At 44.0% G+C, this 16,221-nt stretch overlaps 1 protein-coding gene across 6 annotated transcripts in view; it reads right to left on the bottom strand.

Annotated features, from left to right (window-relative positions):
• LOC121579994 (cohesin subunit SA-2-like) overlaps nt 1–16,221 on the bottom strand; it is a 29,562-nt gene that overhangs the window by 3,118 nt on the left and 10,223 nt on the right. For 2 of the 6 annotated variants that reach the window (XM_045224530.1, XM_045224531.1), the window contains exons 5-30: nt 16,089–16,185; nt 15,881–15,957; nt 15,544–15,748; nt 15,170–15,321; nt 14,685–14,758; nt 13,988–14,111; nt 13,204–13,302; nt 13,023–13,102; nt 12,790–12,897; nt 12,510–12,618; nt 12,299–12,416; nt 12,101–12,204; nt 11,825–11,917; nt 11,582–11,671; nt 11,239–11,442; nt 10,940–11,010; nt 10,734–10,821; nt 10,563–10,643; nt 10,338–10,430; nt 6,565–6,739; nt 5,982–6,121; nt 5,797–5,898; nt 5,540–5,688; nt 5,270–5,398; nt 4,305–4,513; nt 340–571 (exon numbers count right to left, since the gene is read on the bottom strand). In XM_045224530.1, coding sequence (XP_045080465.1) covers nt 340–571; nt 4,305–4,513; nt 5,270–5,398; nt 5,540–5,688; nt 5,797–5,898; nt 5,982–6,121; nt 6,565–6,739; nt 10,338–10,430; nt 10,563–10,643; nt 10,734–10,821; nt 10,940–11,010; nt 11,239–11,442; nt 11,582–11,671; nt 11,825–11,917; nt 12,101–12,204; nt 12,299–12,416; nt 12,510–12,618; nt 12,790–12,897; nt 13,023–13,102; nt 13,204–13,302; nt 13,988–14,111; nt 14,685–14,758; nt 15,170–15,321; nt 15,544–15,748; nt 15,881–15,957; nt 16,089–16,185 — 3,203 coding nt within the window. Of the gene's footprint in view, nt 1–339; nt 572–4,146; nt 4,211–4,304; nt 4,514–5,269; nt 5,399–5,539; nt 5,689–5,796; nt 5,899–5,981; nt 6,122–6,564; nt 6,740–10,337; nt 10,431–10,562; nt 10,644–10,733; nt 10,822–10,939; nt 11,011–11,238; nt 11,443–11,581; nt 11,672–11,824; nt 11,918–12,100; nt 12,205–12,298; nt 12,417–12,509; nt 12,619–12,789; nt 12,898–13,022; nt 13,103–13,203; nt 13,303–13,987; nt 14,112–14,684; nt 14,759–15,169; nt 15,342–15,543; nt 15,749–15,880; nt 15,958–16,088; nt 16,186–16,221 lie in introns of those variants that run through there. The other 4 variants (XM_045224532.1, XM_045224533.1, XM_045224534.1 and 1 more) reach the window with 4 other exon arrangements.

Here is a 16,221-nt window from a genome sequence, read left to right as displayed (position 1 = left end):
CACAAAATGTAAAATCCTCAAAAGTTGTTACGAGAAACCTGCACCACTATGTCAACAGAGCTTGGTGCTTATTAATCAGATGTATTAGTTACGAAATCCGAGTTTTTGGATATAATGCTAATTATATGTTAGATATAGATCCCACTGTACGATTCAGAACTTGAATAATCATATTTGTCTTGGTTAAATTTATTTTATAACTAACATAAGAAAGTGACATTTAATCACCAAAGCGCATTTTCACCATCTCTGGGCAGAGTGGGTGGACACCCTACAATGGATGGCCAAAGACACTCATGAGAATCAAAAGGTGTTGAGCCATAGAAAGGCATTCCGTACTTGTAGTCCATGGGGGTCTGATGGTGGTGCTGCTGGGGGGGCAGCTGTTGGTGCTGCTGCTGCTCTGATGTCATGGCGTAGACACCCATGTAACTCTCCTCCGGCCTCATTTTCTTGGGGTCCCTCAGCACAGTGGAGGTGAGATGCGGCGAGGGCATCATCACTGGCGTCTGAACATTCTGCTCCCGGTTCATCCACACCGCGTCTGTACTGCAGCTGCTACTCTCCTCTGCTGCAATAGCAAGGGTTTCATAGGGTTTAATGAGGTTGTTATAGAGTGGGCAGACTACTCACTGCTCAGGTCGAGACATCTTAGCGCAGGGTTCCCCAACTGGCGGCCCGCAAGCCAAATTTGGCCCGTGGGTGGTTTTATTTGGCCCACCAAGTTTTCTGAGCAAGAAATATACAGTGGGGAGAACAAGTATTTGATACACTGCCGATTTTGCAGGTTTTCCTACTTACAAAGCATGTAGAGGTCTGTAATTTAAAAAAAATCCAGAAAATCACATTGTATGATTTTTAAGTAATTAATTTGCATTTTATTGCATGACATAAGTATTTGATACATCAGAAAAGCAGAACTTAATATTTGGTACAGAAACCTTTGTTTGCAATTACAGAGATCATACGTTTCCTGTAGGTCTTGACCAGGTTTGCACACACTGCAGCAAGGATTTTGGCCCACTCCTCCATACAGACCTTCTCCAGATCCTTCAGGTTTCGGGGCTGTCGCTGGGCAATACGGACTTTCAGCTCCCTCCAAAGATTTTCTGTTGGGTTCAGGTCTGGAGACTGGCTAGGCCACTCCAGGACCTTGAGATGCTTCTTACGGAGCCACTCTTTAGTTGCCCTGGCTGTGTGTTTCGGGTCGTTGTCATGCTGGAAGACCCAGCCACGACCCATCTTCAATGCTCTTACTGAGGGAAGGAGGTTGTTGGCCAAGATCTCGCAATACATGGCCCCATCCATCCTCCCCTCAATACAGTGCAGTCGTCCTGTCCCCTTTGCAGAAAAGCATCCCCAAAGAATGATGTTTCCACCTCCATGCTTCACGGTTGGGATGGTGTTCTTGGGGTTGTACTCATCCTTCTTCTTCCCCCAAACACGGCAAGTGGAGTTTAGACCAAAAAGCTCTATTTTTGTCTCATCAGACCACATGACCTTCTCCCATTGCTCCTCTGGATCATCCAGATGGTCATTGGCAAACTTCAGACGGGCCTGGACATGCGCTGGCTTGAGCAGGGGGACCTTGCGTGCACTGCAGGATTTTAATCCATGACGGCGTAGTGTGTTACTAATGGTTTTCTTTGAGACTGTGGTCCCAGCTCCCTTCAGGTCATTGACCAGGTCCTGCCGTGTAGTTCTGGGCTGATCCCTCACCTTCCTCATGATCATTGATGCCCCACGAGGTGAGATCTTGCATGGAGCCCCAGACCGAGGGTCATCTTGAACTTCTTCCATTTTCTAATAATTGCGGCAACAGTTGTTGCCTTCTCACCAAGCTGCTTGCCTATTGTCCTGTAGCCCATCCCAGCCTTGTGCAGGTCTACAATTTTATCCCTGATGTCCTTACACAGCTCTCTGGTCTTGGCCATTGTGGAGAGGTTGGAGTCTGTTTGATTGAGTGTGTGGACAGGTGTCTTTTATACAGGTAACGAGTTCAAACAGGTGCAGTTAATACAGGTAATGAGTGGAGAACAGGAGTGCTTCTTAAAGAAAAACGAACAGGTCTGTGAGAGCCGGAATTCTTACTGGTTGGTAGGTGATCAAATACTTATGTCATGCAATAAAATGCAAATTAATTACTTAAAAATCATACAATGGGATTTTTGTTTTAGATTCCGTCTCTCACAGTTGAAGTGTACCTATGATAAAAATTACAGACCTCTACATGCTTTGTAAGTAGGAAAACCTGCAAAATCGGCAGTGTATCAAATACTTGTTCTCCCCACTGTATATATACTACCGGTCAAAAGTTTTAGAACACCTACTCAAGGGTTTTTCTTTATTTGTTTTACTATTTTCTACATTGTAGAATAATAGTGAAGACATCAAAACTATGAAATAACTCATATGGAGTCATGTAGTAACCAAAAAAGTGTATATTTTATATTTTATATTCTTCAAAGTAGCCACCCTTTGCCTTGATGACAGCTTTGCACACTCTTCGCATTCTCTCAACCAGCTTCATGAGGTAGTCACATGGAATGCATTTAAATTAACAGGTGTGCCTTCTTAAAAGTTAATTTGTTGGAATTTCTTTCCTTCTTAATGTCAATCAGTTGTGTTGTGTCAAGGTAGGGGGGGATACAGAAGATAGCCCTATTTGGTAAAAGACCAAGTCCATATTATGGCAAGAACAGCTCAAATAAGCAATGAGAAACGACAGTCCATCATTACTTTAAGACATGAAGGTCAGTCAATACGGAAAATGTCAAGAACTTTTAAAGTTTCTTCAAGTGCAGTTGCAAAAACCATCGAGCGCTTTGATGAAACTGGCTCTCATGAGGACCGCCACAGGAAAGGAAGACCCAGAATTACCTCTGCTGCAGAGGATAAGTTAATTAGTTACCAGCCTCAGAAATTGCATCCCAAATAAATGCTTCACAGAGTTCAAATAACAGACACATCTCAACATTAACAGTTCAGAGGAGACTGTGTGAATCAGGCCTTCATGGTCGAATTGCTGCAAAGAAACCACTACTAAAGGACACCAATAAGAAGAAGAGACTTGCTTGGGCCAAGAAACACGAGCAATGGACATTAGACCGGTGGAAATGTGTCATTTGGTCTGGAGTCCAAATTGGAGATCTTTGGTTCCAACCGCCGTGGATTTGTGAGACGCGGTGTGGGTGAACGGATGATCTCCGCATGTGTATTTCCCACCGTAAAGCATGGAGGAGGAGGTGTTATGGTGTGGGGGTGCTTTGCTAGTGACACTTAACCAGCATGGCTACCACAGCATTCTGCACCGATACGCCATCCCATCTGGTTTGGGCTTAGTGGGACTATCATTTGTTTTCAACAGGACAATGACCCAACACTCCTCCAGCCTGTGTAACGGCTATTTTACCAAGAAGTAGAGTGATGGAGTGCTGCATCAGATGACCTGGCCTCCAACAAGTGCTCAGCATATGTGGGAACTCCTTCAAGACTGTTGGAAAAGCATTCCAGGTGAAGCTGGTTGAGAGAATGCCAAGAGTGTGCAAAGCTGTCATCAAGGCAAAGGGTGGCTATTTGAAGAATCTCACATATAACATATATTTTGATTTGTTTAACACTTTTTTGGTTACAAATTCCAAATGTGTTATTTCATAGTTTTGATGTCTTCACTATTATTCTATAATGTAGAAAATAGTAAAAATAAAGAAAAACCCTTGAATGAGTAGGTGTTCTAAAACCTTTGACCGGTGTGTATATATCATGTTTTATTGTTGGACATAATAGACTGAAAACTCCAGGAAGTCTGTTCCCAAGTATTCCCACGCATAATAGAGAGAAACGTGATCGTATACATTATATCTGTTTGGGCTTCATGCGGTCAATTTGCCGTCAACAAATTATTTGTAATTATGTTCCGGCCCCCCAACCATCCGCTCAATAAAAAAATTAGGCCTGCGGCTGAATCTAGTTGATGATCCCTGTCTTAGCGGACTGGCTTTTTATAATGCCAACATCTCAAAACATCTAGCAAACACTTGCCTCAATTCATAAATGTCTAATTTCCATTCAACAAGTTATGTCCCCAAGTGAAAATCAAATTGAACATTTGGCTAGATTTATTGTATTGCTTGTATGGGCTTTTACCATTTGTTTCGCCCTGCTCGATGATCTGACATTGTGCTGCAGTTGACAGATTCTGGAACACAAGCTGTAACACTAAACATTGAGCTTTCAGGTTTAAAATGCCAGTGTGTCATAGTATGTTGCCCATGCTGTTCTGTGGCTCTGTGTCGGCCCCTCACCTTCAGGTAGTTTCCTCTTGCCGGTGCTGGCTGGCTTGGCCTTCTTACTCCTGACGCTGGAACCTCGGCTGCTGTAGCCGCTGATGACAGACATTGTGTCATCGTCTCCTCCGGCCTGCAGGGAGTTCCTGTAGGAGATGAGGGGCAGCCAGCAGTCCTCTCGCTGTAAGGCCATCTGGAAGGTCATGAACCGCTCCAGGTAGAGGTGACTGGAGGGAACAGAGGACCACAACTCAACATCCATCATCTAGTGCAGTGGTAGTCACCAATATCTTAGAGGGAGCCACTCTTGTAAAACAAAATCACAGTGCGAGCTGCCATACCCATCAGAGGACAATTGGGGGGGGGGGGGTATCAGAAACAAATGTTTAAAATAATTCGATGAAACTTTAGAATCTGACCTTATTGCTATTTTCTCAATAAAGGTTATAGCACAAGATATGTAAAATCAGGTAATGGCAAATTTCAGTCTGAACAAAGTATGCTTTGGAGTGATTGAAATGCATCATAATAGTATTGGAAAGTTCAGGAAAACATCAGGGATGATCATCAAACAATCTTATGTATGATCGTTGGTGGATAATGAATTCATTTCCCTCAGTTATTCTGTACAGATTCATCACTCTCCCTTCTAACGAGTCCTGCACATCTTGTGTTGTGGGTAGAAAAAGAAGAGTCGGTAATAGCTCCAACCATTCAAAATCTACAGCCAAATTCGTAGGAAGATTTTACCCCTCCGTTTGTCCCAGTCGCTAATAAGGCTACTCACGTAACCACGGGCGCATTCAGCTGAATGAGGAAAATACAATAAATGTTTTTACATTTTTGCCGTGAGCCGCCAATTAAGTCGCAGAGAGACGCGCAATGACTATGCCTGATCTAGTGTAGCTGTGGTCTGTCTGGCTACGGATAATACAGTCACTGACTGCACATAGAAATAAGTATAACAGTTTCCTCTGACGTACACAGTCTTCTTGTCCTGACGAAGCAGTTTGGAGGAGAACTCGCTGAGAATGTCCAGGAAGGCTAGGTTGAGAGGAGGGTTTCCCTCTCCCTGGGGACTGGGCTCCTTGAAGGTAAACTCGATTCCATCCCTGCAGAAAGTGCAGCACAAGACAACATGTTTAGGAAGGAATTGATTGAAGTATTGAGCTGTAAATACTTGAACAGTTCTGGGATGTTGAGAAGCCTCAAATTGAAGCATGCCTACAGAGCTGTTAAACCTTTGGGCTTACTTGTGTAACATGGCGATAGCCTCTCTGGTCTTCAGCTGATCCAGGCCAAAGGTCAACGAGAAACGTCGGGCCAGTTCTTTAATGCCACAGAAGGACGACGACGAGCGGTCAAAGTTGCAGCCGAGGTCAGATAACATCTCATTGAAAAGCTAAAAGAGAAAAGTGTTGCAACTTTAAAAATGATCATCAAAACACTCACACTGTCACAAAATTAAGACAATACTTTAATTGAATGTTAATTTCTCCAAAGCTCCTACCTGCTGCAAACTCAGAATGAGGGTCTTGGCACACTGGATCTTGTCAATTTGTCTTGTTTTACTCATCGTTTCCTTGATGATATCTCCATAGTCGTTGTAGTACTAGAGAGAAAAACACACATGTAATGGATTGGGAATAGCAATGGGTTTTTTAAGGGATAAATATGGTAGGAGGCCAGACATACCCTCATGTACTGCTTGAAGATATCAGCTCCAGTGTTCATCTCCACCACATTGTAAATGATCAGTTTGCAGTACGCTGCCAGCAGGTTCCGCCTCTTGTGTAAAGCCTCAATTTTACTGGCTTCATCATCTTGCTGCCCATCTGATAAAATTAAGAAAACCAAAATCACACATAAGTAACCCCTTGCAAAGCTTCATTATTCAGGTCTCCATACAAGGTGTTCGCTTCAACTCAGAAAGAGCTCTGGTGTTACTACATATTTAAATTGTGTGTTCACATTAAAAGCCATTCTCAGCGGTCTCCTTGTGTTGTGACTAGCTACCAGGTGGGCTGAGTGGATGTCTGACTTGTACTGCGTGAGGGTGGGCTCTGTCTGGCCTGTATGGTGACTGTCTGCCAGGGGGCTGTGTGAGGGTGGGCTCTGTCTGGCCTGTATGGTGACTGTCTGCCAGGGGGCTGTGTGAGGTTGGGCTCTGTCTGGCCTGTATGGTGACTGTCTGCCAGGGGGCTGTGTGAGGTTGGGCTCTGTCTGGCCTGTATGGTGACTGTCTGCCAGGGGGCTGTGAAAGGGGGATGTGTCTGACCTGTGCTGTTGTTGTCTTCGTCCTGGTCGATGAAGACGTGGTCCAGGATGAAGTTGAGCAGCTCAGCCTGCAGGGAGGAGTCTGGCGCGTAGATCAGAGCCTCCAGCTGCTCCCGGCTCGACGACACGATCTGGTGGCTGAAGATCATCAGGGCGTCACACAGGATAGTGAAGGCCTGGAACACAGTCAATCAATCACATTTAGTTAAAAAGCCCTTTCATGTTAACAGTTGCCACACAGGGCTCAGTGTTTTCCATAAGCGCTGGCTGTCGGCTAAATAGCCGATAACAGACTCATTTGTAAGCTGGCTACTTTTTCCACTTGATAAATTAACTAGGCTTTTTTTCATTGAAAAGTTTCAATTCGCTGGTCAGAAAAGTCTGTATAGCTTTCTCCCGCTAGAATGAACGATATACATCTTCTAATGATCTATTGATAGAACCGATGCCTGTCAGTAATAAAGAGCCTGCCTCTCGATACCGTGTTATTTATGTACGCTGTGGTTGGCTGCAGTCAAATTTATTTTCACGGAGGAGGGAGACCATGATGCTTCTTCATCATTTCCTGTGAGTGAATTTACACGTCCCATGTAATGTAAGAGGTAACGATGAGTTGTAATCCACTTAATTGTTTTGTGGCACATTCATTTATTTTCTTTTGCGTGTTTCATAGGCCTATACAGCCACAGAGTAGGGGCGCATAGGCTATTTACTGTGGTTTGATTGACGACCGAAGAGCAAGTGTTGACTAGTTTATTAAAGGTGTCAAACTGACGGAATAAAGTCAATCTCCTACATCCTTTTGCTATTCATAAATCATACAACATTGTTATATGTCCATTGTATCGCATCGGGAAAAGTAAACCAAAGATATTGTTTGTATTTTCCTAGAATTCGAAGCCCATGTCGAGACTTGCCAGTGACCGCTAAAATGACTTGTCAGTGTAGCCTAGTGATGGGTTGTTCGCGAACAAATGGCTATTTTTGAACAGATCTGTTAAGTCAGCGGTAACCAACCTTTTCGGAGTCAAGATCACCTTCGCAGTCAAAAAGCAAGCAGACATCTACCGCTCAGATAAAATAAAAAACATTACAAATGTAAACCTATGCAACATTAATAAAAAACAGTCTGTAGGAATGAAGTTTGTGCAGTAGGCCTAATACATTATCACAGCATATTGGCTATATGCTTGGCCTGCCAATACTGTTCTTCTCAGACCGTATTATATTTCAAAACTCGAGCTTTGATAACAAAATAGATCAGTTGTTGTATCACTTGCGAGGCACAGCTGAGCATAAATTGAAATAATTCACTTTTTTATTTTACTGGACTAATGGTACCTGCATCTGATGGTCAGTCTCAGTGTAGGGAGGGAGAGAGCAGCAGTGGGTCCGCCTCTCACGGTCCCTGCTCTCTCCTTTCCTCCGGTGAGACTGACCACTGATGGCGAAATCTCACGTAGGCTGGTATCAAATTTAGCTGTGGGGTCGCGGAAGCTGCTCTTGGCACAGTGATTTGAGCTATCCGATTGGCCAGCTCAGTAGGCGCACTTGATTTAGCCACTGCTCTCCTGGTCCTACGGGTAGGCGGAGTTTGTCCCTTCAGACAAATGGAGTGGTTCAGAATGGAAACACTTTGCCTACCCGGCGCACAGGGTTTCTGAATCAAGTGCACCTTCTGAATCAAGCGCAAAGTCAAAAAAATTAAATTATAATAAAAAGGAGCGCAAGCCTTTATCGTTGAACTTTCTACAGAAATGTCTGGTGATCAACTAGGAATGCCTTGTGATCGACTAGGAATGCCTTGTGATCGACTCGGAATGCCTGGTGATCGACTCGGAATGCCTGGTGATCGACTAGGAATGCCTGGTGATCGACTAGGAATGCCTGGTGATCGACTAGGAATGCCTGGTGATCGACTAGGAATGCCTAGTCGATCACCAGACCTGTTGGTGACCACTGTGTTAGGTGAAAGGAACCGTATCGGTTAGAGAGCCGTTCATTTGGTTCCCTAATTTCCATACTGGTAGACTATCTGCAGATAATCGCCAAAAAGCAGTAGTAAATTATGAAAACATTCAACAAAGATGTTGACTCCGCACTGCAGGAACAATAAGTAGTGGAGAGAGCCTCATTCTGGTCCAAAATATGATAAAAGAAAACAGATTGAAGGTTATAAAAGCTAATGTTATGATACATGATATGGTATTATTAAATATATTAATATAGGCCTAGTGATTTTATTAAAGTGTCGACAATGGAGTAGCCTAGTCAACTGCTGCTTTCTGTGTAGCAAAGCCCATGTTTAACTCCTGCTTCAATCTTCAATCATACCTGTAGGTCTAGTCATTGACGCCTGACTTTGTGGATTTGTGGGGATGCACAATCTGGCGGGGGGTCCTGCCCCTGAAATGTTTTGTATTTAAAACCATTTTCCCACAATTTTATCGTTTCTCAATAGGGAGTCCATGTTTACTTACATTTTTACATTTTAGTCATTTAGCAGACGCTCTTATCCAGAGCGACTTACAGTTAGTGAGTGCATACATTTAAAAAAAAAATCATACTGGCCCCCCGTGGGAAACAAACCCACAACCCTGGCGTTGCAAGCGCCATGCTCTACCAACTGAGCTACACGCGACAGAACACAACCTTTTTTCTTAGGTTTTTGACACAATAAACTAAATTGAAAGAGTAGACTAGACTAGACTTTTTCTGACTAGATTACTAATCTACCGCCTTCCCTCAAAATCCCACCCACAGTGATTGATTGACAGGTCTGAAACCCTACTGTGACTCACAAACATCCTGCCCCCTCCCCTGACAATCCCACCCACAGTGATTAATTGACAGGCCAAACTGTTAAAGGGATAGTTCCCTCAAATTACAAAATGACACGTTGGTTTCCTTACCCTAAGTGTCCACAGCAGCAGAGCCAATAAAATACACAATTTGAATAACAAAACATTGTGGCAATTCATATCTTGCAGTAAAACTGTAAATATGACTTTAATCTCAAGAGAAGACAGGTTTAATGTTAAAAAAGGTTATCTTACTTAGAAAATAGTCCTGATCATAAAGGCCTAGCCGATATCCAAAACAACTAACACACTGAACTCATACATTTTCAGTCATTTTAATTGTAGTCATGTCTTTCTACTCATTTGACCAATCTGGGAGGTAAAGTCGTTAAAGTATTCAATAATTTGCTGTGTCCTTCAGATGGAATCAAGGCTTTAGAATGTAGAGCTAGTTCTGAAAAATTAAATCCCAGGGAGGCATGTGCCCTCGGCACCCCCCAGCCCGGAACTCCCTGGCTGGCTACTTTTTCTATTTGGCTGGCTACTCCATGTACTTACGGAAAACACTGAGTGCTTTACGCCTCGATCAGACCGACAGCATCATTGCGTTTTGGTACAATCATTTCCAATGGAACGCTGCATTTGCCTTGCAGCATTGCGTTGCAGTGGCAGTTGCAGTGCGTTCTGTGCGGTGCATACGTTGGATTTATTGAACGTATGCATCCAACTGTATGTGTAGACGGCTTGACAGAAATGGAAGCAGAAGGTGAATGTTGAACTTTTGTTGCACATATCCAGATGATGCTGCGTACCATTTTGCGCAATGACGCTGTCGGTGTGATCGAGGCGTTACAGTAATCCAGCCAACACAGCAAAACAACAACATTTTAGCAATCACTGAATAGTGAACACACACCTTAAGGGAAAATGCGATTGTGTGTCCAGCCAACCGACATGATGTAGGACAACCCACCTGCTCTTTGACGGTGGTGTTGACACTAGTGAGGTAGCTCTGGCACATCAGACAGAAAGCCCTAATCTGCTTCCTCAGGGTCACCATGTCCCCCTGTAAACGCAACAGATATTCTCAGTATTCAGTACTCACTATTTAAGCAGTAAACCACCATCATTATCCAGGCATAACACTAGCATTTCTAGACACTGGATAGTCATTAGTCACTGATAACAGTGTATGTACCTTTGTGGAGCTGCCCTCTGAAACCTTGGCTAGGTGCCACAGGATGACATAGTGTGTGCACTGCATCGCATGAATTACAATCTGGGAAAAAGAGAGTATTACAAGGTAAGTGATAGTAAACCATTGAGATTATGTGAGTTTAAAGGGATAACAGGGTTATGCTTTAGGTACCTGTTCAGGCATATCACCATTCTGAAGTCCTGTGTTTAGTAGCTTATAGTTGCTGTTGAACAGGTCCCATTTAGAGAGGTCATGCGCACTGCAGAGGAGAGAGAGAAACACAGAATCTAGTCAGATAAGGAGTTATGATTTATCTACCGTTCACTGGCAAATGTTTGGATTACACATTACTCGTTAAATCTTGATCAAGGCCTTACTTGTGGAACGCAGTGATTCTCTTCAGTGTGGACAGGACCTGGTAGGCATCATCCTCATCTGGTTCCTCACCCTGAAACAACAGATAACTGTCTAGTGAAATCCTACACTCAATTTACAGTTTCAGTCTCAATAGAAGTACTACCTTACAAATTAAAATGACAAAACCCTACAAACTTTTCTAAGAGAAATACTCTGAAGGTTCAGTGTCCTCTAGTCTTTAAATATCATTACATCTAACGAACAGTTGTAAATATGATCTCAAACACAGTCCTTGAACCACCAAGCCATGTGAGCCCACCTCCAGCAGGAAGTCCTCCAGGAGTCTGTTGAACTTGTCCACCAGCTCGTCCAGTAGCTGGGACCTGGCGATGTCCACCCTGTTGAAGATGGTGAACTCCTCGTTGCAGAGAGCGTGGTAGGTCATGGAGCACGCCTCCAGCACGTCAGTCTCTGTGTGCTTCTCCACCACTTCCCTGATCTGACGCAGCAATGACTCCAAGTGCTGCACACAAACAGAGGGCAAAGGGATGAGAGGTCTCAAATTACATTCTGCCACAATGGCCGTGTGAATAACTTACTGTTAACAATCTAAGGTACGGTAGGATTAGTTGAGGTCCAGGAATATCAGATGATTCACAAACCTTTTCCAATCGACCAGTGGTGTAGATTTCCAGGTCAAAGAACTGCGGCAGCTGCAGTAAGTTGGTCACCTTCTCAGCATCAACAGAGTACTGTGAGGAAAAGATGGAGAGGGTGAGGGGAGCTACAAGATACCTAGGGTTGAGTAATCCTGCATCTATCTGGCGGTCCCAGGGGCTGAGTTAAATATAGCAGCCGTGTATAGACTGTACAGTGACAGTCATGTAGATGACTTGATAACTGACCTTAGCCAACAACAGAGGCAATGCCACAGCAAAAATCTCAGTGATTCTCGTCCGGTCATCCAGCTGGGTTTTCTTCTCCTTCGCTGTCAAGACCTAGGAGAATTTTCCGACGAGCACAATCACGTCACAATCATGTTATATGAAAGGTTTTCATATAACCTCAGTCATCTGAGTGAATGTTCAAACATGGCTTCTGAGAATAGAGCCTTGAGAGCTCACTAGTAATGGAGTTGACCGCTGAGGGGCTTACATTGGAATATGCCAAGCAGCACTCACCCTCTTCCCTGTGCCTCTGCCCACTGGAGGGTGGCACTCACAGGCCTGGCGGATGGCACAAAGCATGATCTCTATCAGAGCAGTCTCCTGGTGGTCAGTCAGGGCTGGACAGGGACAAACATGTTGATGAGATATGACAGTGTGAATAACAGTGTGCGTGTGTGTGTTTGTGTACAAGTGCTTGGTGCTTCTCCTTACCCTCCTCCCCTGGCATGGGCTCATCCAGCAGCAGGCTGATCATGCTCTCCCAGTCTTTTAGCAGCTCCCCTACACACTCCCACAGGCTGTCCACCAGGTAGGCCCCGTGCTCATGGAGCTGCAAACGTTCAGATATATCACAACCGAAACACGTGCCCCATGTAGGTCACTTCAAACAGATAGACAGACTCTACATGGAGCCTGAACACACCTCACTCTCCAGGAAGAAGAAGACGGTGGTCTTGATGAGGTTCCCGTTGAGACTCTGCCTGCCCCTCCTGGGCATCCCCTCCTCCTCTGGACCTCGATGGCTGAAGAGCCTAAGGACAGGGCAACATTGAGGTCAGGCTAAATGCTGCTGGATAATTCTCAAACAAACTTCAGTTTCTCAGCATGGAGGCATTTCTAACCCAAATAGTGCTTTAATCACAATTTCATCAGAGTGTTTTTCAGCTTCCACCACAGCTTTAGACAGCCGGTGTGAGACCTACTTCTTATAGAGGAACTCTCCTGCAGCCACTGCCACAGGTCGATGGGCAGAGTAGACCAGATGGTAGACACTCTCACAGTCCTCTGCTGTCAGGACCTCATCACTGCTACTGCAATGTGACAACAACAGAGACAGGGCAGTAAGGTCTCAACGGGGTCAGCAGAGGGTCAGGGGTACGTGGAGTACTGGACACTAATACATTTGCAATATTTCAATGTTTTGCAGATTACTTACTGCAAGACAAGAGTCAGAAGTTTTATGGCTTGCACTGCAACATCATACTCCTTGTCCAGAGTCATCGATACAATGCGGTCCTGTCAATGACAGTAAAGTCAACATCTGGCCAACCATGATGTGCGTATGTTATGTACAGTATTTCCCAGTTAGTGATGAGATGGTGGAGTGTCTGACCTACCTTGAAGCGGCTGGTGAAAAGCTCCAGTCGAGTGTTGAGCTCCCGGTTATAGTACAGGCCCTGGAGCGCAGTCAGACACTTGAGACGCACTTCTCCTTGCTGCAATCACAGGGAGGAGGACAATGTTGTAACCACAACGTTCAAACCTCAATGCTGTAGCTCTGTGGTTCCCAAACTGTGGGGGGGCGCGAGGGGTCGGCAAGGGGGGCGCAGGAACTCAGTCCGGCTTTAAACTTACTCTTGAAAGTTGTAATAGTAGAATGCACAAGGTGCAATTTCGAAATGAGGTAGTGCATCATTAGTTCCTCTTGTCATGTTAGTCATTGGATACCTTAGAGAGCTATTTATAACTTGTCATAAATAACCAGATCAACTAGCCCACGTCAGCTAACGTTTTTTTATTTCATCTTTTTAGCCCATAGATATTGTTGTAATTGTTTAGTCACTTAAATATCACACGAATACACATTAGCCATGGCAAAATATATAGAATTGCAAGAAAATTTGCTTTAAAACTGCAACGTTTTCTTTGCACCCCATGAAAAAAATGTGTAGAATTGCAGGAAATGAGCTTTAAACCTGCAAAATTCTCTCCACCAACAAGAAGGGTGTGAACAGTTTGTGTCATGAACAGTGCTTGTGCCCATAGAAATAGACGTGGCGTACTCGCAGGGAGGGGCGCAGGATGTTCCCGAATGCTGGAAGGGGGGCCCCCCCTAGTGAAAAAGTTTGGGAACCCCTGCTGTAGAGTTTCAAATTTGATTTGACATATTGCATGGCTCACCTTGTCATGCATGGTCCATCCAACATACTTCAGATAACTGTCATTGAGAAAAGCATCGCTGTACATCTTCATCCATACCCCAATCTCCTCAATGCAAATTGCCCGGACTTCAGCTATGGCATCACTGATAAACAGAGAACAAACGTCCAGACTTACTCACAGACCCCTCATGCTCACTGGTCAATTCAATTATTTGATATCTTATGGCAGGGCAGTAAAAGTGGATTTAATTAGAAAAGCTTAAGTGGTACAGCCAGAGGCAGTTTTAAAAGCCTACTTAGATCAGATATCAGTGGCACATGCTGTGCCATGATGAGCTGTTCTGCCTTAGCAACCGTTGCTGCCTGTTTAGCACAAGAGGGCGCCACACAGCCTTGGGACAGCTCAGTGAAAGACCAGTCTGCACATCTCAGAGCTGCTGTACGCCTTCCATGCCACTGAAGTCTCTCTCTGCAATGTCAGTACCTGAAGTTGGTTTCCACATTGAGAGATCGAACTCTCTGACATCTAGTGAATGCACCCACAGTTTTCTTTTTAGACACCCTAACTTCAATAAAAATATACTACAAAAAAAACATTCATAATATTCGCCCTAAAACAATACATAATTCTAAATATAATGCATTTACCATTATAGTTCTAATTGGATTCATTGTTTTCTACTGTGTGTAGAAAGATGACAAATTCCAATACATACCGATATCTGTGAACAAACACTCCTTTGAAAATCGCATTCATCATGTTTTCAATTTCATCTTGATTTTCTTGAAGCTGAAAGGAGAGACATTTCTAAATGGAAACAAGTGGAGGTTGCACAACCAATGGGAGTCGAGCTGCAACCATAAAACTAAATCATAATTAAAAAGGTGCATCGCTCGCTCACCATTATTACTATTAAAAGCTTGACGTTTTGGACTTCATCAATGGCCTTCATCAGAAAATGGTTCTGATGAAGGCCATTGATGGTAGCCAAAACGTCAAGCTTTTAGATGTTTAAATAAAATAATGTTTTTAATGGTAAGCGAGCGATGCGCCTTTTCCTTTTCAAATATTCATATTTATAAATATTACATATTATATGGTCAGGTTAGAATTGTTAGGACCAGATAATGTAATCTTCCCCTTCCCTACAACAGTCGTGGGGAAGAAACAGTTGAGGCACCATAAGAAGAACCCACTCACCTCTTTACGCTTCTGTAAAAGGAGCTCCAGCCTATCATTGGCCCTCTTGGCCATGACCTTGTTCCTCTCTGCCTCGTACTGCCTCTGAGTGTTGTCCATGTTGATGCTCAGGTTCAGAGCCACGTTCACCAAGGCTGTCATCAACTTCATGGCTGGTAGAGACAACGACTGACTTGAGTGACATCTACTAATTAATAAGGCACTATTAATGCAGATTGGCCATCAAGTTAAAGTATATTCATTAGTCCTACATATTGACACACAGCATATCCTTCATAAAAGATAGCATTGCATACATCAAGCTAGTAGTTTAACAGTGCTTTAACTGCAGCCTTCCCTCAACTGCCCAGTGTCTATATTGTGTGAGTACTGACCTGCCAGTGTGCTGGTGTGTCTGAAGGCTCGGACCTGAGAGTCAGAGAGGCCAGTGAGCAGCGAGATAACCGTGTCCATCATGTACTCATCATAGATGATGCTGTACTGACACTGCCGCACCAGCACCCCGATAAACTCACAGAAGCTCGACTTGAACTTCTTCCACAGTGGCCCTGCCATAGTTAACGGGTAGTCCCCGCTGTCCTATATGATAACAGACAGAGAGAGAGAGAGAGAGAGAGAGAGAGAGAAAAAATAGAGAATAACGTTTAGATTGACCCTATAGACAGAGAGGCATAAATAACGACGTACAGTAAGTGCACCACCAGACAGTACCTCGTCAAACTCCTCTGTCATCTTCCTGATGATCTCAGAGTTTTGCATGTGTCTGAACATCTCTGCACTGACAGCACCTGTAGCAAAACAAAAAATAAGAACCATAAAATCTTAGCTCGCTCAATAATCACAAGTAACGGACGCAAAATGATTTAGAAACTTCCTTCTCAGGGTTTAGTATTCTATTCAATCCGCTCTGGGTGCCTACCTTTACAGCCCGAACACTGGATGAAGAAGTTGATCAAGTCCAGGAGAGCAATGTCTCGATCGTTCTTGTAAGACTCAATCCAGTCATCAACGACAGACTAACAGAAAAGACACCCATTCACCATCACTTCAAT

The sequence above is a fragment of the Coregonus clupeaformis genome, chromosome 13, assembly GCF_020615455.1.
Source record: "Coregonus clupeaformis isolate EN_2021a chromosome 13, ASM2061545v1, whole genome shotgun sequence".
Taxonomy (NCBI): domain Eukaryota; kingdom Metazoa; phylum Chordata; class Actinopteri; order Salmoniformes; family Salmonidae; genus Coregonus; species Coregonus clupeaformis.
This window is presented reverse-complemented; position numbering and strand designations above follow the sequence as displayed.